Source organism: Dunckerocampus dactyliophorus, chromosome 4 (assembly GCF_027744805.1).
Source record: "Dunckerocampus dactyliophorus isolate RoL2022-P2 chromosome 4, RoL_Ddac_1.1, whole genome shotgun sequence".
In the NCBI taxonomy this organism is placed as follows: Eukaryota; Metazoa; Chordata; class Actinopteri; order Syngnathiformes; family Syngnathidae; genus Dunckerocampus; species Dunckerocampus dactyliophorus.
Window position 1 is genome coordinate 11,086,299 of NC_072822.1, and position 23,002 is coordinate 11,109,300.

Genomic DNA, 23,002 nt, shown 5'->3' on the forward strand with positions numbered 1-23,002 from the left:
CACTGTGATGGCATGGGCATCAAACCAGGTTTTGGTGCTTCTGGCGGTATGGGCAGGGGCCAGGTCCTGCTGGAAGATGAAATCTGCATCTCCATACAGATCCTCAGCAGAAGGAATCATGAAGTCCTCTAAAACATTCTGGTAGACTGTTGCGGTGACCTTGGATTTAAGAAAGCAGAGTTTACCAACACCTGCACTGGACATGGCACCCCAAATCATGACGGACTGTGGATATTTCACACTGGACCTCAGGCAGCTCGGGTTCTGTTCCTCACCCGTCTTCCTCTAAACCCTTGGACATTGATTCCCAAATGAAAGGCACACTTTACTTTCATCGGAAGAGAGGACCTTGGACCACTGGCCAACAGTCCAGTCGTTCTTCTCCTTGGCCCAGTGGAGACGCTTCCTACGTTGGCTCAGGTTCAGAAGTGGCTTGACCCGAGGAACCCGACAGTTGTAGCCCATCTCCCGGATGCGTCAGAATGTGGTGGTTTTTGAAGCTGTGACTCCCGCCTCATTCCACTCTTTCTGGATCTCTGCCAGATTCTTGAATCTTCCCCGTTTGATAATCCGCTGAAGCCCACGGTCATCTCTTTTGCTGGTGCATCTTCTCCTGCCACATTTTGCCCTTCCTCTAGACTTTCCATTGATATGCTTGGACACAGCACTCTGTGAACAACCAGCCTCCTTAGCTATGAACTTTTGTGGCTTACCCATCCTATGGAGGGTATCAATGATGGTCTTCTGGCCAGTTGTCATGTCTGCAGTCTTCCCCATATTGAACCCAACTGAGACAATTGAACCAAACTGAAGCAATTTAATGACATCTGGGGGAGCCTGTGCAGGTGATTTGAGTTTAGTAGATGATTAGTGTGTGACACTCAGTTTAAAACATTCATGCCCTGCAAAATTTGGGCTGATTTCTTCACAGTATTCTAATTTTTTGAATTCCTGTTTTCGTGGGTTTAATGAGCTGGAAGCCCAAATTATGTAAAAATAAACAAATAAATACTTGAAATCGTTTAAATTGTGGGCCCTGAATCTATAATCTATGAAAGTTTAACTTTTTGAATGGAATTATGGAAATTAAACAACTTTTCCATGACATTCTAATTTTTTGGAAAGGGTCTGTAATTTCATTGTAAATATTGAAATAATAATGATAATAAATAATATTTTTCAATAACAATACTTGTATACCAATATTACATAAATACAAAGCTTATTCTCATAATATAATAGATCTAAATATACATGTGCTGTGCATGCTGTATACAACTACACAATGTTATACTGTACACTGCGTATTAACTATTAAATAATATGTATGACATGCTCAAATGTGACGTCAGGTCTTATTTGGAAGCCGTAAATGACAAAATAAAAAGTATTTTCATATTAAACACATTAGACCAGAGGTCACTAACACGGTGTCCATCACCTCTTTGACTCTTGGGAGACCACCGCCTTCACCACGCTGTGCCAACATGCCTTCCGGTGTTTGGTAAATGGTCAATGGTACTGTATATGTATAGCGCTTTTCCACCTCCAAGGCACTCAAAGCGCTTTGACACTGCTAGCACAGTTACCTACTGATGATGCAGCAACAGGAGCAACTGGAGGTTGGGCATCTTTCCCAAGGACACTTCAACAGAATCACGGGAGGACGGAGGATTGAACACGCAACCTTAACCCTAACCCTAACCCTAACCTCCTAACCCTAACCCTAACACAAACCCTAAACCCTAACCTCCTAACCCTAACCCTAACCCTAACCCTACCCTAACCCCCTAACCGTAACCCTAACCTAACCCCTAAACCGTAACCATAACCCTAAACCCGAAACCCTAACCCCTACCCCTAAGCCCTAACCCCTAACCCTAACCCTAACCCTCCTAACTCCTAACCCTCCTAACCCAGAGGACGGAGGATCTAACCTGCAACCTTCAGGTTGGTAGACAACCACTCTATCACCTGAATCATGAGACGGTGATTACACAACAAGCTCTTTATTGCAAAGAAATAATGGCTACTGTTGGTTAAAAACTCCCAAAAAGCAACCGATGCCTCATTTAGAGCCATGCAATTCTTCTTTCAGAAAAAGGAGGCCTTTTCATACGGAGAGGTTGTCAGAGAAGCAATGATGCTACCGTAATTGCTAAAACTGTACTTGAAGATGAGAAATATGGAACCGATGTAATCTCCACTCTCTCCGGTGTTCAAATGGGGGCAACTACAATGGTAAGAAGTGTCGGTGATGTTTTAAATGACTTATTATTTGTGCAAACATGGTGCAAAGTAATTTATGATTTGTGAAAAATGTTAGTGACGAGTGAAAATGGGACAAGGAGACTTTGACCATATAAGGTCTTTGAATTTGTTTATTGTTTTTTAAACCCTTTTCCCGCAGATGCCATCTGATGGTTATTGCGCTGCAGTCGGCACCAGTAAGGGCCTTAATTTGGGTCGAAAACCGCCCTGTGTCTTGATGGACAGCCAATCGGATCCTCCGGCTCAGTGCAGGTGTGATCTTTTTGGGTCTACCACTTGACTTTTTTTGTTCCATAATGCTCAGGATCTTTCAAAAAATGTAGAATGACCGTCTTACTGCTCCCAACCTCAGCAGCAATGGCACGCTGCGAGAGGCCTGGATTATGCAGCTCGACAATCCGACCACGTTCAAAAAGAGAAAGCTTCTTAGCTAGCCATCAAGAGGGCATGACCGTGTGAATGCCTGACAGAAAATGAACATTTTGAGCAGATTTGGGCTTTTATAGCCTGTGGTCTTAAACTTTTGATCAGGTGAAAAACAACCTATTTTAGTTTGGGGTTTTTTTGTCTAACTCCCCCTTCTTGCTTTTGCTAAATGTGCAACATACAAATTCTAGCAATTTTTCAACTGGTCTTAAGATTTTGATCAGGAGTGGATATGTGAGTAAAACTGGAGCAATACAACTCTCAATATACATCATAAGTGAACCTGAATTTACAATGAGTCACTAAAAATCACCAAAAAATGCATAAATGAAAGCAACAGCTTAGATAAAGAAGGCATATGTAAGAAACTGCAGGCTGGTTGTACTGTTGACCATATGCGAAACACTTTCTTATGAAATGGTCATAGCTGCAGTACAAATAATGGGATATTGTAACTGAGTAATTTATAAGCAACACAAAGCAAAACATTACTCTGTTATATTAAAAATGAACCGAGCAAATGGAAGACATGTTACAAACAAATAGTAGTCAAAGCTGCATTCATTGTTAAGGAGGCTGCAAAATAGTGAGCAATGTTGTATTTAAAAGGTATTTCAAGTTTATCGTGCAGACACACAATTAGAGATGACTGCTGCATAAGGATGGAGAGGATGTCATCTTTTTCACTAACGAGTTGGTTTTATGGGAAAATAATGCATCTAAAAGCAACATTGCCCCCTATTTGATATGACAAATGTGCTCTTGAATGGGATTTTAACGGAAAACGTCATTTGTTTTTAGACAAGCAGGTTTATATCTGCACCACATTAAAAATTCGCATATAAACTACACAGAAGCAAAAATAAGTATTTCATCAAAATAAAAGCCTGTGAATGTTCAGGCCATTCAGGGCGTTGGTGATATCTGCATCCACTGTGGAAAAAGGCAGATGAGACAGGAAATAGAACACTAATTAGCAGAGAGAGTTCACCAGATTTGTGGAGGAGTACTGCAAATAGCCTCCAGCGTCCAAAGCATTTAGCCCACTTGTGTGCATGCCAACAATCTCTAGCTCTCTCTCCCTCTCTCTCCGCAAAAGATTCCTCAACAACTGATCGTTGATGTTTCTAGGTTAATATTCCCTCTGGTGTCCTGTTTTGTATCTATAAATAAAAGACATGCAGGGGACCAACGCTTCTCTCTGCTGAGTCTTATGTTTTAATATTTAAACACACTTTTACATACAGTGCGGGAAGCAGAGTGAGAAGAGTGCATAGGTCAAATACATTGTAAAAACGTTGTGAAAAAGATTGCTCCTGCTGTTCAGAGAATTCATTTTCTTCTATATCTCTTAAAATAACATTTGTGCTTCTCTCTCTTTCATGTTTAATTACATTCTCAGGAAATGCGGCGACCATCTCAGCCACAGTTTCAAACACACGACAAGACTGAAATACTCACAGGTTCACCAGGCAGACCAGCAGGACCAGGATGACCTTTTTGTCCCTGCGGACCAAGAAACAATCATTTAGAATTCTGCAAGAAATGAGTCAACTCAAGTGACTAAAGTTCTTTGACGTTTCCAAATGTTGCTATTTTCTGATGAAAGAAAAAAGAACAGAGCACTGATGATAAAACATGTATTGATGCCTTTTAGCCCCCTTCTGGATTGAATATCCTCTAAAATCAATAGAATTGTTGCTTTGTGACACAACATTAATCGTAAAATATATAAGTAAGATACCTGTACTTACAGGATATTATTTGAAATGACAATATTCCAATCTTTTATTATTGCAGTTAGTTGAGTTAATTTTGAAACAGAATAGCACACAGACCTCAGCCAAGGCATCAATCGTTAGGGAATTGTACCCCTTCATACATATTTGACGACTGCATAATTATTCACTATGGCTGAACACATAAGGACTTGGGATGCGTGTTTGATTACCATTGTGGACTAAATACAGTAGTACCTCGCATATCGTAAACCTCCTTTTACGTACAGTAAATTCCACTGAGCGTAAAGAATTTATGTAAAGTTTTTGCATCGCATTACGTAAGAAATTCCATATAACGTTAAGCGTCAAGTCGGTGCAAGTTCAGAAATTCGATTTAAATAGCTCGCGCGACAGAGAGAGGGAAACATTTTCCATGACTAACAGAGTACACTTGGTGACGCCTTCTGACGCTTCACGCTCTCGTTGGCTGATTATCGGGGCACCGCCTACGCTCTCATCTCATTGGCTGACTTACAGGTATAGAGCGCGTACATGAGTTTGTGTGAGAGACAGGCTTCTCCCTTCAACCTCCCTTCCTCATCGTAGTCGCCCTTAAACTAGTTGATTGTTTTAGTTTTTCAGTTTTATTCATTTACAGTAATCTTTTTTATTACCTTATTTTATATTGGAATGTTACTGTACTATGTTTATGCTAACGTTTTCTTATATTTTCCCACCATATTTGGTGGACCTTGAATATTTTGAAGGGCCAAAGGGGTGAGTTTGGGAAGATCTTGGAACGGATTAGGCTATTTACATGTATTTTACGCTTCGTATAACGTAAAAACCCTATAACGTAAACGTTCTCGGAACAGATTATTTACGTTGTAGTGGCATCTAATGTATATAGAAATTGGGCACCACGTCCCCAAAGAGAATAGGAATGCAATGTGCAATATACAGTATAATATAATGATGGATGATTATGGATTTCAGTAGGACTTTGGGTTTGATTGTGGTTTTGTGAAAATCAGTTTTTGGGTACTTTCAAACTAAGAAAGTGTTGACACATCCATACTGACTCGAATATAAGACAGTCTTTTTTCCCCAGAAAAAAAACTAACTCAAAAAGCGTCATCTTATATTCGGGGTGTACAGTGTACTGTACATGTACCCAGCGACTTCTCCCCAAGCAAGTCGGAGCTTTTCTATCTGTCCCTCACACACATCAGTGCCTGGAGAGATGCAGCCACTGGAAAACAAGTGTCTCAAAAGTTTCTCAAACCTTGGCCAAGTTATCAAACAGAGGAGGGGATGTAATGCTAATTTTAATAAACTGTTGAGCAGTTAAGAAATACATATATTTTTGCAATCTACCATTTGTTATTTCACTGATACTGAAAACGTGATTTTTAATATTTTTTCTTTTTTTAGCATTGATTTTGTCATAAAATTAATCTCTAGAATAATATATTTTCCAAAAAATGGATCTTGAAAAAGAAGAGGGTGTCCTACATTCCTATATTCTCATTAATTGTTCTTTTTTTTTTTTTAAACAAAAAAGGTTTCAGAATCTCTCTCTGAATGTTCTGAACTCCTGTTTCAATGCCTGTGTCGTGTCAAGCAGAAAAAGGCAGAAGTCAATGCTCAACTTCCTATTGCTGGAATGATAAGATAGTTGCAGCCAAGTAGTGCAGTCTATTGTGACTGAATTACTTTAAGATGCAATTAAACAACATTCAATTCCACACAAGTGGCCAAATTCTCAATAATCAATCAATTAATAGATTAATCGATCACTATGCCAACCTTTTCATCCCTACTGTATAGTCATATTTTCAATGTCAACGTCCTAGTTGTGATGTTTTTGTCATGTGACAAGTCTTCTGCTAAAATAGATTACATCGGGAGTCTTAATACAATGCTTTGTTTGTCCTCCTCTTTGTCCTCTCCAAGCTGAGACAAACCGAAGAACAAGGTCATATCAAGAAACAGTTGGCAGTAGGCAGACAAAAAAATAAGATGTTCTTTCCATGGATTTTCCATTTAACAAGAATGTATTCCCTCTTGGTACGTCTCCCACGTCTTCTTTCACTGAGAAAGCCGAATCAGCAAATAAAAGTGGTGAGCTTATTGTTACACCACAAATAAAGAACCTTGGGAGCTGCACACTTCATACAAAGCTGAGCAGCTCTTGCAGTGCTCCACCATCAGAGCTGGATGAAGATGTAAAAGAAAGAAAACAGCACAGCCATCCCGATACGCCTTGGAATGTCAGTTTCAAGTGCACACTCGCTTTACTGAGACTGCCAGGCAAACTTCACATTCCCTGGAGTCACCGAGGGACTTCCTCTGGCAAGTAAGCCATAAAATAATTAAGATATCTCCGAAAAAAAAAGTCAGTCATCAAAAAAAAACACAACAACAACAACAAAAAACTTGTGACCTATACCTGCTGGTAGATGATGGAATAGTTTACTTTATAAAATTTAGAGCACCGCTTTCTTTTAGCAGTTCAACCTTGGCAAAGGCCTACACGCTACTGAGTGCTATTCTATTTATTTATAGCATACTTCAGGACATACTCACACTAAGCCAATTGTCACATTTGGTCAGTGTGAGCTCCCAAGCTCCTTCTCATGGCACGGTACGATTACATGCACACACATATGCATGCACGGAATGCAGGCGAGTCATACAATGTGTGTAATGCGACTGCTCCTTGCAAGTTCTTAATGATAACCGACACATTTTATAATAGAAATACAATTTAAAGAGTCAAAATAATCACAAAGCCAAAACCCACAGCAAGCTTGCTCACCCACGACTACATTTGTGTGCTGTGTAAAGATGTCATTAAATGAATGTGGTCGCTCTTCTCGCATGTTTAATGACAGCTGCCACCTTGCACAATACAAATCATCTGAAGACTGGAGATAATCAACAAAGTCAAGGACATTTCTTAATCGTGATGCTCGGTGTGAGCGCAGGACCTCAGGGGCAGGGAGAGGGAGAGGCCATCGCCCCCAAGTTCGGCACAGTTTGAATGGCCTAGTGTGAGAACGGCTGCTAATGTATTAATGAAGATTGGACTGTTGTGTGCAATAACACACACAATTTAATATATGCTAATATAACGCATATAATATATATATACGCATATAATATAACGGTAAATATGTGATCAAACTGATTTAATGGCAATATTGTTGTGACATTAGAACGAAAAAGTGCTGTATAAGGGCTTTTTTGCCTATACAGTATGAGCCAGATGATTTGGAGTAACTGTAGTATTGAGTCCATCTGTGTGCAATGAGGTGACTAGTGGCCTTGAGCTGAGCCAAGCTGACTGCACCTCTTTAATTCACTGGACGCAAACGAGAATGTGAACACATTTGCAGTTGCAACATGTAGCGTGTGTGAAAGGTTTAACCCAGATGCGTACGGACTCGAGCCAGATTGTCCGACTACACCCAGCATGATATTACCATAAATTATCAGGAAGTATATCAGCGTTTTCCCATGACAATATGTTCTATGACTCATGAGGAAAGAAGAGAGCCTTGAAAGAACCAGATGATTTTTCCTATTGTGTGATTGCATAACACATTCACAAATTCACTACCCCTATACAGTATTTAATGTCTGTCCATGTACGTGTGGGTTTTCCCCACAGACTTCCTAACCTTGCAGCGATCTTGTAGCGTACACTTACAAGGAAGCTTCCAACAGCTCACACATTCAAAGTAATCTGCACTTAATTCTAATTTCATCCATCGTGAAATGCATGTAATTGCAAATAAAAAGCATCTGAATAAGCAATAATGATATACACAAGAAGAAGTATACTGTATATACTTGATATACAGTTTGCTGTAACTTTCAGGAGATACTGTTGCTTCACGAAAGTGCATTTAGGGTGGGTCCTCCCTGCTTGGAAAGCGGATACCACCAGATGAATATCAACAACTTGGGCTATCAATAGAGTCCTAAGATTATTGTCATTTCTAAGCGGATACAAGCAACAACATAAAATCCAACCTGAACTGTAAATAAAATAAACACTCAATTTATTCTGTACCATTTTGCAGTGCAACTCAAGCGGTAACAACACAAATTAAAGTGTACATAATTAACAAAATAAATGGTAAACAGGAAAAAACTAGGTGTTTCCTATGGGATTCAGATCATGAATTGGATGAGATGGTTCCACAGCTTGTTTTGTCTGAGGTGGACAAAAGAGAAAGCTACATTGTGAAATACGCCTTGTGACCTTTTACAAAAAAACACATATTTGAAGTTTGACTACCTCAAGTTCTCAGGTTTTGGACAGGTGTGATACTACAAGTGTGCCCGTCTGATGGCTCTCACAGAGGTCCAAGGAATGCTCAGGTCGCTTGTGTGTGTGCTCAGATTCTTGAAAAATTAGAGGGAACATTGGTCAACACACAGCCATTATTGTCGAAATAGCTGTGTCTTGCCTACGGTCACGCATGGTGGTGGTAGTGACATGGACTGTGCATGAGTGCTGCCGGAACTGGAGAGTTGCAGTTCATTGAGGGAAACATGAATTCCAACATGTACTGTGACATTCTAAGGCAGAAAAGGATCCCCTCCCTTGGGGAACTGGGCTGAATGACAGTTTGCAACATAACAAGCCCAAACACACCTCAAGATGACAAGCTTCTTGCTGAGGAAAGTGAAGGTGATGGAGGGGCCAAGTATGTCTCCAGACATGAATCCAATTGAGCACCTGTGGGGCATTCTCAAGCGGAAGGAAGATGGAGGTGCCTAACAGTCACCTGCTCCACCAGTGATGTCATCATGGATGAATAGAAGAGGATTCCGGCAACAACCTGTGCAACTCTGGTGAATTCTATGCCGAAGAGGAGTAAGGCAGTGCTAGATAACAATGGTGCTCACACTAAATATTTACACTTGACACTTACTAACACTCACTGTGAGGCTTAATCCCTTCTGTTTCCAGCTATTCAGACAACAGCGGCTGTGGGTTGACTTATTTTCAGGGATAGTAAATATATAATGTTATAAAAGCTGTACACTGGCTACTCAAAAGTATACATGAACTTAATTTCTATTGTATTGTCATTGGAGAAGATATAATAAAAGAGTTGCTGACATGTGAAGGGTGTGCTCACTTTTGTGAGATACTGCATGTTCAAATAAAATTGGTTATCACAGATAAAAATATTGTTTTAAAATACATTTTTATTTGTTGCATGAATATCTTTTCATTGATTTATAAAATATTTTCATAATTCTTTTACATTTTAACACCACTTTTTATAGTCTTTTGTCACTTTCGTGCCATTACCAGCTAAAATATTTTATAGTTAGTTAGTGAGTTACTAGTTAGTTATCAAGTTAGTTAGATTATGCAAAATAACAAAAGCTATGGTTGTAGATCCAAGAGTTAATTTGCCCATTCCGCCATGAAAGTGCACTTACATCAGTGCCAATAGGGGCTTGCTATATGGAGCAGTTACAGTAGATTCACCTTTTTTGCGGCGGTAACGTTCTGGGACCACCAGCAAATAGCAGGAGAGGCTTATACCACTACTCCGCCCAGGCTTAGTGTAAGGAACCAATAGGAGGAGGGTGTTGGCACACCAATTTCGCCCACTCTTACTGTATTTAAGGCCTAGGCTACCAGCACTTATTAGTTCGCTGACGAAGCTCTTTGGATGAGGAGCGAAACATCCGACACCTTCTTCACAGAAGTACAGATGACGTCTCAAGAAGCCTTTCCCTCGATGGACAACTCCTGTACGACTGAGAGCCTACACAGACGCACCAGCAAATGTCAAAAAACTCCATTTGCCAATGTTCACTCGGGACACATACGCACACACATGTACCTCAAACACTAAAACACATCACACATTTAAAGTATAAAATGTATATGCACGCACCACTAATGAATGATAATGCACGATCAACAAATGGAATCCGAGTCGCAATGCAGCCTTTAGCCTGGTTAGTACTTCCAGTAACAACTTCCGAGCATATATTAACTGATGTTCACCCCACTGCATGTTTCGAAGCCAGCTTGACTGTCGAAGCAAGTGTGCCCACAGCCAAACAAACTTTTGTGCCTCTCAGCACACAACTATGCATTCAAGGACCACCGAAAAAAGTGCAAAATGTCAAGGCTCGATAAAAAAACATTATCAATCCAGCAGACATAAAATATTATATTAAGTCCATTTGAAACTACTCAAAGGTTTATTCATTGTAGGTAGTTCTTGATGTATGCTGCATATTGAACCTCAAGTTTGCACAGGCGTCGTTTCTCCTCCTTATGTCAAAGCAGGTGTTTACAACTTCCTAGCAATCCATTTGGGAAACAAACCATTGGATAACCTGTGGGAAAGGCTCGCACTGAAAATCATTTGGAATGTATGTTTCCAGAAAGTGGGATACCAGGGCTTGGAAAGAGGCCATGGCTCAAATAAAAGACCATGAAGCGAGATCGCTGCTCATCATCATCACTCTGGTTGACACGTAGCATGTAAGGAATCACACACATGAGAGAAAACGTGCAGCACTGCATTAAAAGTGATCCTTCTATGGAATGAGGGAATGCTGCATCATCTAGTCAAAGGGAGCGGCCATAACATGAGCTTTAATCTGACTTGCAGATGTACAAACTGCAGTGAATCCAGAACACAGGTGTGCTCCCGGATGCCTGCGTTACGTTAGGCCACTTTCCAAGCAACAGCCGAACATCCACTTTTTGGCTCTTAAATATGCGTTCCAGATTAGAGCAGAGAGGCTTGATATTCCGATGACTGCTCAAAGATATCACACATAAGCGGCTGTAACATCTTACAGATGACTTCCTGCTAGGCTAGACTTAACTACATGTGCAAACATAAACAGATTGTGAGACAAAACAGACTGCCTTGTACCTTTCGCCCATGTTGGCCAGGCGGTCCAACGAGGCCTGTGACACCAGGCTCTCCCTGCAAAGACAAAGGCGGTCAACATATCATCATGTGTGCAAATAAAAGAGCAATTGGGAAGGAAATGCATACTTTTTGTCCTTTTGGGGCTTGACCAAGGGACACACCGGGATCACCCTTTTGTCCCTGCAATAGAAAATAGGAGTCTTTTCAGACATTACCGTCAATTCCTTCACAAGTCCCTGAGACACTTTGTTTGCATTCACACAATCAGCAAGCAATGAGCTCATCCTTCTCGTTGGTGTATTTGCACGGGCGTGCGGCCCATTTATGCCAAGCCAGTGAGGAGCAACTGCAAACATTCTTTTCCCTTTTTGGGCAGTACTGTACGGGACTGCTCAGTACATTCTGGGTCAGTGTTTGGTGTCTAATCACACCAGTGAGAACACAGGCTGCACAAGACCTCCATGGGGGGAAAGTGACATGACTAGCTTGCTAGGAATGAAAAAGATTGCATTTGGTTAACTCCTTCTTAAGGAGTATGTGGGGCATCATTGACGCAAGCAGTTCAATCAAAGGTGGAACAACTTGACACCTGCAGTGTATCGCTTCCTTCGTGTCAGCCAAGATTGGCCACAGACTGACTTTGTGGGAATTCTCTGCATGTCTGATTGCGTAACAGAGCCAGGAACGGATCTCTACTCAAGAACATACAGACATAAAGTTGTGTTTTTTTACTTGTACCAAGTTATCTGAAGATTTCAGCCCAAAGACAAGACTTGTTTTTTGAAAAACCCCAAGTCCTATTATAAAACCTTATTTATCTCAATGTTCTTCTGTATGTCAACAGTAATGATGAGACAGTAGTGAGTGAATGAAATTCAACTTGTGACAATTCATCACCATTACATCCAGATCAGATAACATAAGCAAAACAAACCTACAGCTTTTTAGGTTTGAGTCAAGCTGGACTGGTTTGGTTCAACTACATGTTAAGTTATGGTGTGACACATTTACGACCATGTGGGCATTTATGTTGGAAAATGCTAAGAACGAATGCATTTTAATAGATTAACCTGACATGGAAACACTTCTCATTCCAGGAAAGCATAACATATAGACCAGTGACATCAGTTTGACATATTTTTCTTAGCAAGCTGCTCTCTCAACAAATCAAAGCTGGAACATATGCTGATGTCAAGCTATTGTAAATTAGTCGGGCGCTCTTGAGACTGCTCTCTTCTCCCAAAGAGGATTTTTAAGAGGTTGGAAGAGTTGCTCAGAGTAAAGGCAAGAGTGGACTTTTTTCACTTATATTCTCAACATGTGAAGTGTTAATACACATGATTGTAGATCTTTTTAATATGAAAATATGATATTAATGCGTTTTCTAATTATTTAACTCCTTGAAAAATCCTGTAGTGATTCAATGTTTTTCAACAAGCGAGGATAAATACAACCTCAGGGAAATGTGTAAATTAAAACATCTGTATGCCCTCAGGACACTACATAGGTTTAGCATATCAATATGTGGAGTAAATAATGGAACAGACTGAGTAAGGAGCACAAGTAATGTCCTAATATGAGCCACAGTAAAAAGCAGTACAAGCATATGGTCGTTACAACGTATATGGATGAAAAATTCCGAGAACTGAAATCATTCATTCATTATTATTACTAATAAGTGGGTATTTATTATATATTCTATATTTATTCATTCATTGTTTATACAATATTTCTGTACTTATTATTACACATTCTTTATTCTTTCCCAATTAGTAATTGGTAACAATTAAACCACAGGAAGTGAACAAACCATCGGAAGTAAAATTAAATAAGCTCTGCTTCTTCCTACTCCTTTTCGGACATGTTGAATTGCGCAAGTGTAGCCATATTATGTTTCTTAATGTCATTTTGTTCACATTTTCGAAATAAACTAAACCGTTACCATCAGTGATTAATAGGTCTACACCCTGGACTGATCGCTAGTCTAATCACAGGGTGATTCAGTGGGAATTGATCGCATGCTAGCTGTATGAAAGTCAGCTACGTAAATGGCTCAGCTAAAATTGCCCCGTCCATTTTTCCCTTTGATCATTAGTCCTAAAAATAGGTAACATGCCAATGTGTCGACTTAATATTGTACCTTCATTCCAGGAGGTCCAGGTCGACCAGGTTTTCCGTGTGAGCCAACGGGACCCTGAAACCAGAGACATGTGATTAAGACCAACACCAAGAAGAGTTTGTCATTACTGTCAATGAGCCGGTATCATCTGAAAGCACGATACAGTCGCCACTTCATGGCTCGAATTTCGCAGCTTCACTTATTATGGTTTATTAGAAATATGTTATTTAATTTTTTAAAATGATGTTTCGTGGTTGAATACCACCTATTATTAGTAAAAAATGTCGCTATAGTAACCCACGGCAAGCTGAAACTCTGAATCATCGATGTCACTTCCTGTCCGCTAGTTACTCAGCTACTCTAGTGAACACATTTATAGAAACACACATGAGCACAAGTCTTATTTATATCTTAAATGACTTATTTACTCTTATTATGTCTAGAATATTGGGTCATGAGAATGTAAAGGTGACTATAGGGGTGTTATTTCATGTCTAAAGGTCTCTAAAAATGATAAAAACCATATTTAGAAGGTCGCAAACAAGTTTTCTATGCTCCAACTACAAAAATATTCTATTTATAAATAAGGAATTCTACTTGGTGGAAATTCACTTACCACGGTCTGGAACAAATTAACCCTGATAAACGAGTGATTATTGCACTGTCAAAACTCAGTTTTCGTACGCCCCCGTTTTAATATGATTTGTTTTTTGTCGAAAATGTTTATTAAAATCTGACCTCGTGCACTGTCTTGTACTGTGGTTTTGGTATAATATGGAAACGTAACAAACTGGTCTGTTTCCCTGTGCTGCATCATTCAAGTGGCCAAACAAAACACCATACACATTGCTGACTCACTGTCTGTGCATTTTTAATGAGTGTGTCTGCTCAATGACTCGCCATGGGGCCAAAGAAAGCTGCGAGTCTCAGCAAGGTGACAAACGCTATTGAATATCATCTAACCGTTCCATTCATTCTTCATTTCTAATTATTTTGCATTGTTTTTTGCATGTAAAATTATAATTATACTCTATAAAAAGTGTTTTTTGTTAAAGTTTTTGGATGTCCGAGGTACCTGTGGAAGCTCTCAATTCAATAAGGTGAGTCATTTGGAATTAAACCAAAGTTTTCAGGAGAAATATGCTTTGAACGGTTTGTTTTGCTTTGTTTTTATAGTTGTTATTTTTACACTTGCATGACAGTTAACTCATTCACTACCAAAGACGTAGTCATATGTTTTATAAACCCTTATTCATACATAAAGAGGCAAAAAGAGGTGATGACGCAACTGTCCACTGATGCATTTCACTTCAGAGCAATTTTAAGCCATAAAAACGGCCACAAGGTGGCAGAAGTGCATTTGATAAGAGCTCGGCAGAGATCATGTGGATGAAAAAAAACACACATGACAGGAAGGAGGAAGTGAGAAAGCATGGAGGAGTGTAGCATAGGGACATTTTAATGCATGCACACGTGCGCACGCACACACATGCACACACATAGTTCAGTTCCAAATGTGAAAATTGTAAGTAGTTCATGGTGTTATAGTTTGATATAAAAAAAACAACACGTTTTTGTGTTGTTTCTGTTAGTATATTTGTTTAAATATTTGGGCTGTCACAAAAGCAAAAAATATTTGTGTCAAAGGGAAAGTTATGCTTGAAATGGATCTTTTCACAAAAAGCTGCTTTTCCCCCTTTTCTTGTCAGAAACTGATTACTTTCTTTTTTTCCTGAAAGACGGGAGTCTAATCCTTCTTTTGGTAGGCTCCATGTTGATATAGCCATATGACGCAATATTCTGTGTGCCTTGAACGATCAGTCAAAATCGTCTAAAACAGCCGGTACTGAAAGGGTTGTCTTTCGAAAAATGACTGGGATTGAATGAGTTAAGAGTGTTAAAATGTTACCTAAAGCACTGCCTGGAGGGTTAATAGAGGTTTTATGGTGATGACAATTTGACCCTGCAACAGATTAACTGTTTCTATTATTTTCTTTTATTTATGGAGTTTAGACTTAAGAGGTTCCACTGTATGTGAGCTCTTCTTGCTCACATATTGTCTAAGGTTCAGGACACGGCCCCAGGGTCCCTCTGTTTGTGTATGGGTGCTCTGTAAGACCTCATGTGTCTCCTGCACGTCTCTCCTGCCTCCCTGCGTTATGACATATGGAGGTTATTTTCCTTTTCCTTGCACTTTTCCACGGGTAAATGAGGTCCCACAGTGTGAAGGCCATTCATCCATCACATCGTATTCCTCTCCTTCCCCATCCAGTGGCTTTGTCCCACAAACTGTAGGCATGTGATTTAAAACCTGCTTCTTAAGGATATCCACGTCAAATGTCTTAGGAAAGCAAATCAGAGCAGGTGGGCAGAAGTGAAAATACATTTCATCGTCGATGGGATCGTAAATTAATGCAAGCTACAAAGGGGGGATCGCTTGGAAAAATAACGTGTCATAAAGAATTCTAGTGTCTAAGAAGTGCTGAGCCGGGAAAAACCTTAAAGCACTGAAACATGTTCAAAGGCCCGAGCAGGAAGCTACTGTATCTTCTGCCCGTTCTTAGACTTATGCAGGCTTTCCAAAGGTTGTGAAAAGCTTTGCACAGGAGGTGAACGTAAGGGATCAGGTTCCACCTGGTGATCCGTTCCATGTCTCTGTTTTTTGTCTGACTCCACATTTCAACTTGCGGGGAGAAGTTAAAGAACCTCCTGCTCCTTTTCTCCTTCAGACGGAGACCCGTCTTTCCCTTCGTAGGTACTTGGCATATGGAGACACTTAACAGAAGCTCATCCACAGACTCGTTGCTGTGAATTCCCCTTTTTGCTCCATATTAAAACGTATGGAAGCCATTATGAGCAAAAAGGGAGGTACAAATTGCTGATGTTGCAGCAGCCTGCTCTGATGACAAGATCATTAGAAAAATGACTCAGTGTTGCTTGCAATGGAGACACAATTAGACATTTAGCTGAGCACACACACACTTGCAGACAAAGGGCACCTGCAAGTCGAACCTGTGAGCACATTTACAATGGGTACCAATGACTTTTACAGGAGGGACGTGTATTACTACTGTTTTTATGGGCCATTAGTGCACAACAGAGCCACTAACACCTTCACTGTGCCATTGATGTCTCCCTACCTGTTATTTCCACAGACAGGTGTTGCTAATTAAGTGCTAAACGCTTTCTACAGATCAGTTTTCTGCCACTAGATGAAGGCTACTAAACCTATATATTTTTTTTGCTACATTCTTCTTTAAATATGTTACTGTTTAAAATTGTGCTAATATTTCTACCGTCAGAAAACTACTGTTCCACTCAAAATGATTCATTCAAATGAATTTCTGTAGTTTGCAAGGACCCAACAAAACACAAATTATTTAACTACAGTATCTTGACAATTCTTGTGCTGTGACATGTGAATTTACATTCTGCTGGATTAATACAAAGGGATGCACAGTATTATTTTTTCAAGCTGATACCAATACCGATAACTTCCTGCTTCTCAAGACTGATACCGATAATCTTTTATATGTAATATGACTCAAACTTTAGAGGACTTGAAAATACTTGAGCTTTTCGGTGAATGTGTTGAGTAAAATGTGTCCCCATTCAAAATATTCAACTAGCATGATCGTATCATGTAATTTCCAGCTAGACAACATATTTTCCCTTTGAATGTACCTCATTGAACGCATCTATAAACGTCCAGTCAGGTTTAAGAACAAACAACGAACGTGTGGATTACATCATTCCTGAATGCTATGTCAGTACTCTTCTGCTGTAACTAAGTCTTGTCACACTGGTCTTGTTTTATAAAAATAAATAAATAAAATAAATCAAAATGCATGTATTGCATTTGTCAAATTTAATAAAGGGTTACATTGTAAAAATCGCATTTTATTCGTAAACACTAGACCGTGGTTATGACTTGCAAGGACTCTGAAATTTCAAGCCTATGACTTAGGACTTGACTCAATCTGTCTTGTCTTGACTTGAGACTTGACTAGGACTTGCACGTCTTTACTTGAGATTTGACTTGAGACTGTAAAAATATGATCATAATGGTTGAAAGGATGGTAAAATTAAAAATGATGATAGAAGTGGTTCTATTATTTTCTGTCATGCATCCCCTTGGGGACAGAAATGTTTTCACGCCACCCTTGATTTGAAAAACTATTGAGAAGCTGATAATATGTATTCATTAGATATGTCAATCGATTAAAATATTTAATCGCGATTAATCACACTGTGTCCATAGTTAACTCGTAATTAATCACACTTAATAGCAGATAGTAATACGTTTTTATCTATAATAAGCAGGGACGTAAATATCTTTTTGGTAAATTATTTGATACGCAGCTACGATAACTACAGTACATCACATTTTATGTAAAGGGATATCAGTGGAAATATGGGCCATTATTGAAGACCGGATGTTACCCGAAAGGGACTGGGTCATTACTGTATTCAAAAAATAATATACATTTAGAAATCCCCCAGTTTTTGCATGTTTAATGCAAGCTTTTTTTTCCCACTTTGTTTGGAGGTCCTTGTCCCACGCTGTACAGATAGACTGCTACACTGCATATTCCCCTTTTTCTTTCACCTCATATTTGGTCCAAAAACGCTGATACTATGTGGGAATGCATAAAAGGTCAGATTTGCTGACCTTATTGAGTGCTAATGTGCATATTTGTTCGGTACACAACCTCTCCGAAAAACAAGTCCAGGCTCGTACTGGTATATGTTGGGTCTGTATTCATTTTGTGCTTTAAATTGAATGTTGTTCCTGTCATAGTTTTACACAGTACATAATAAATAAGATAAATTAGATCGCTATAATGTAAATATGTTTTACTGATGTGTTACCTAGCCTAGCTAGTGCGCTGCTAATCCTGGCTAGTGCTAGCGCTGCTAGCTCTTCAGGTCACTTTGCTAGCTCTTCTGGTCACATTGACGTAAGCTCCCAAATACCTGTCCTCGGCTATGCCTACCGTTAACTAGCAGCTCATACCCAAATATTTGCTTGCAATTCAAAGCCAAAAATCAGCGAAGAGATGTCTCGCCTATAAAATAAACACTTCTTCGTTGGGACACTCGTATGCTCTGTATAAATGACAATAAAAAAATACCGGCAGTGCTTCAGTACCTTCTCGCTTCTCTCTGGCCAGTCAACGTACTCTGTGACAATTCCAATCACAGCGACGGTAGATACAAATAACTTTGGACTTGTTGTGAGAGCCATCTACCAGGGCTTTGGCGTTAAATTTACCAATCAAAATTCTGTTTTCTTTGTCCATTTCTGCTCAATATCTGTTCCACAGTCACCGCTACTTCCTCAAACTACAGTGTGGGCAGAGGGTCTAACAGGACGTGCGCACGTTAATCGTGTGACAAAAAAAAAGTTCCATTAAAGGAAACTCCTATTAACACGTTATTAATGCGTTATTAGCGCATTATTAATGTGTTATTAGCCCGTTATTAACATGTTTACTGGGACTACTATTTATTTATCTGTACTGTACAGACTGAACTCGAAACTGAAACCAGGAAAATGCAACAAAATGGAGAGCTCTGAAGCATACAAGCATATTCAAGAGTCAAATTGCATGTTGAGTACGATAAATTGTACAGTTTGGCAGGTCTGCACTAACACCGAAAGTATCCGGTAGTTGGAACGGGACATTTAAGTGATATAACTTTGATGTCTGTTTTAAGTAGTTTCATTCCATAATGATGAAAATGTGCTCATCTAAAGCATATTACTCCCTCTGGAGCAATTTAAATAGACTTTTTTTTTTGTAATAAAACGTTATAAAAATGAAATGTTTTTAATTTAGAAGAAGAGAACTAACAGTGAGGTAATTATTTCTAACCTTTCTTACTTCTTTCTAAGCTTGCAAGATATTCATGGAAAATTCAGTAAGTAATAGTCTGAGCGTCAATGTCCTACATTGGGGTCTGTGGTGTTGAATGATGAATGAACTTAAATAGCTTGTTGCTGTGCCACTGCAAAGACCTGCTGAACCCCAGACAGCAGGTCTTTAAATGCCTTTAATATGATGGGGACAAAGCCTTCTTTCTTCACTGCTGAAAGGGATTGGGCTCTAACAGCCTGCACCAGCTGAGGTCTCACCACAGGGCACAAAGGCTCATGGGACGGTAGAGTTCATATCTACCATTTAAGTAAATAAGTCATGCAAAAAGGGTGTATTTTTTTGTGCAATACTGGAATGATTTTTAGAACTACACTGTTTTCTGCAAATACGCCTTTCTGGTTGCTGTGGATGGTGCTATTGATGACATAGTGACCTCAAACAGCAAAAAATCCTTTATATACATTTTTCAGGTTTCTTGGTCCACAAGCCAAACACTCCACAAAGGAGACCATCAGTGGTTTCATTAGTAGCATGAGCAAACGCTGTAGGGAGCACATACAGGCACGTGGACGCCATACACACCCCTGAGCTACTTACTACCTCAGGCATGTAAATGCTAGGGATGCTCACTTTTTCATCTCATGTTTTGAGCGATACTGCAAAGTTGTACTGTACTGTGGTACAGCGCGTTGCGGCCGTTGGGCCTCTGTTGATGGCATGTCATGTAACATTAAACTGAGCATTTATGGTTTTTTTCCTGAATAAACAAAGCATGATCAGTGGTAAATTGGCAAATTAGTAAACACATGGCAGAAAATGGCTGTGGGGAAAAAAAATTGTAAAAAAACGTCGGTCTGTAGAACACACTCAACTCACCCGTGGTCCCCTCTTTCCTTGCTTTCCTGGCAATCCTGGAAGTCCTTGAAAACCCTGGAAAGAATCATGTCATTAAATAGACTTTTATAGTCTTTATGAGTCTATAAATGTGACACTAAAAGGATGTAACAAAAGTTGTATTCATGTTGGATTTTAATGAATGTCCAATCAAGTGTTTAAAGTGATTTAAATGCTGTTAAACACAGGAAGGCAAAACACTGACAATGAGATACTGCCTGGCCAGTGATATTATTAAACCAGTAAAGTTCATTTGTGACATATTGACCAGGCAAGGCAGCTCACTTTAATGAAGGGCATTGGCCAGCTTTAAAACAATTTCATACATGGATTAGCAAAGCTCTAAAAGGTCAAAACTAATGAGGAATCTGAGGAATATGAACGCACTTGAAAGTTAGTTAGTTTCCCATGGCTCCTGAAATAACACAAAAGAGACTATTCTCATGAGAATTTAGTAGGTTTGATACATCATGTAACACAAGGGGAAAATTTGGGGGGGTTATTTATGTTAAACATAAACAAATATAACCATAACTGTAACTAGCAGCTATGAAATTGTTGGAAAATTCAGTGTAAGGCTTTCAGCAGACAATGCAATCATTTAGAAGGAAAAAAACATCTTACACTGCGAGCAAACAGATCTAACAACGAGATGTTGTCATTTTTGTCCAGATATTGGGCATGATATAGCAGACATTGATGTCGGAGAGATATTTGGCAAGGCATCGTGTCGCCCTATCTTGGATGCGTCCACCAAGCCATACATATTACAGTAATCCCTCATTTATCGCTGTTTATTAGTTCCAGACCCAACCATGATAAGTGAATTTCCTTATTTATAAATCAAATATTTTTATAGTTAGAGGATAGAAAAGCTGTTTACGACTTTCTAAATATGTTTTTTTCAACATTATTAGAGCCTTCTAGACAAGAAAAAACACAACAAAAGTGACCCTTACACTCATATTACCCAATGTAGTGGACATAATAAGAGTAAATAAGGCATTTAAGACGTAAATAAGACTCATGCTCGTGTGTGTTGCTCATGTGTTCCCTGGGGGAGGTGAGTCGCGAGCGGATAGGAAGTGATGTCGGGGGTTCAGAGTTGAATTTGAGCTTGGCATGGGTTACTGCCGCAACAGTAGCTCGTGTTTATTACGGATATTTATTAGGGGTTATTGTGCCTGTTGTAAGATAATTCAAACCTGCAATAAAAACCTGTTGTTCCGGTGATCTGTTCGCATTACAGTAACATTACTGACACCTGGTGAGCAGTGTACAATATTACACATCATTCACAGCGTCTTTGAATACATCTTCTGAATGTGTTTTCTGAATGCCTTATGGTTAGATTGTAGTTCATTTAGTCATTTTTTATGCTTGAAAAAGCTTCATTAAGCATATATATATTTTTTTTACTAATAATAGACAGTATTTGACAATGAAACAGCATAATTGATTAATTAATATATTTCAGAAAAAAACGTGATAGAGTGAAGCCTCGAAATTCAACCCATGAAGTGGAGAGGGACGACTGTATTGACCTTTCTCTGTCACACAAAATTATATAAAGGCTTTTAGTGAAAAAAAAAGGCAAAACTTGCACCAAAAGCTGAAACTGGTGCACAGCAAACATCACAAATGTAAGAAAACATTGGGGACTTTTAAAAACAACTAAAAACACGGCAATACTCATGCTAGGCCAGTAGTTGGCCATAGTGCTTTATCATTCTGGACAAAATTGTCACTTGTTGTCGATGTGAAGGACTATACTGTAAATGTCAACTATAAATGTTGAAATTATACCTAAACCGCGAAAAGGACAGGGTTGTAATTGGAAGCAGACAGAGAGGCTGTTATTTCTAAAATTTGAAAACTCATCATACACAGTATAACAAATTAATTGTTTACCTTTAATAATGATCTGGAGTGCGCGATGGAAAGGAAAACATCGCTCGCTTTGACCACATGATTATTTATTAAGTATATTGCACAACACAGCAGGAACAGAGCCAATGCTGTAATAGCGGTGAGGAGAAAACTGCCCAGCCAGCATTAATACCAGTGATACAGTAACAAGGAGGTCAATTAAAACATGTGGTTAAGCAATCACGGTCAGACAAGCCTTAATCTAACCTGTCATTAAACAAAAGGCAAAAACCACAATAATATTATCAACTGACTTGTTGAACAAAACATGTGGTGCATGACTCTATGTAGTATAGAAAATGAGTGAGTCAATGAGTGAATTTTTATGTATACTTTAAACTACTGAAAGACGTCAGAGGGTTTGTTAAACTGGCCTCAGATGACCAAAGGCATCCGTATCAAAACGATCCACAATCAGAATAATCGACAGCGTTCATCAGTTGCCATGGTGATGTGTGTCAAGTACAAGCAGACGTCAACAAGTTCCACAGTCATGCGAACCATCAGAAAAGTGACCTTCACCACAAAAGTGAGGCGTGATTGGCAAGAGTTTTTGCTCTCATTGAAAAAGTACTGAGTGGCTTGAAGAGCTGTGGTTTCCTTCACCACCACAGCAGGAAAGATTTATTTCAACCCTTTCTCTGAGTTGGGTCAAACATGTGCTAATGCATAGAAGGTCTCCTTAACAATGGAAAATGCGTGTAAGCATTTTGTGTTCACCAGAGAGACAGTGAGCAAGACCGCAACAAGCTTGTTAATGTCAAAGTTAAACATGCTGACGCAGCAAACTGCTAATCCAGCCGTCCTCTACACAGAGGAAGGTGGTTT

General features: G+C 39.3%; 1 protein-coding gene across 3 annotated transcripts in view; it reads right to left on the reverse strand.

Annotated features, from left to right (window-relative positions):
* The window catches only part of LOC129179369 (collagen alpha-1(XXVII) chain B-like), a 67,698-nt gene that overhangs the window by 35,859 nt on the left and 8,837 nt on the right, over positions 1-23,002 (reverse strand). For 2 of the 3 annotated variants that reach the window (XM_054772553.1, XM_054772551.1), the window contains exons 4-8: positions 20,228-20,281; positions 13,491-13,544; positions 11,477-11,530; positions 11,351-11,404; positions 4,159-4,203 (exon numbers count right to left, since the gene is read on the reverse strand). In XM_054772553.1, coding sequence (XP_054628528.1) covers positions 4,159-4,203; positions 11,351-11,404; positions 11,477-11,530; positions 13,491-13,544; positions 20,228-20,281 — 261 coding nt within the window. The remainder of the gene's footprint in view (positions 1-4,158; positions 4,204-11,350; positions 11,405-11,476; positions 11,531-13,490; positions 13,545-20,227; positions 20,282-23,002) is intronic. The other variant, XM_054772552.1, reaches the window with a different exon arrangement.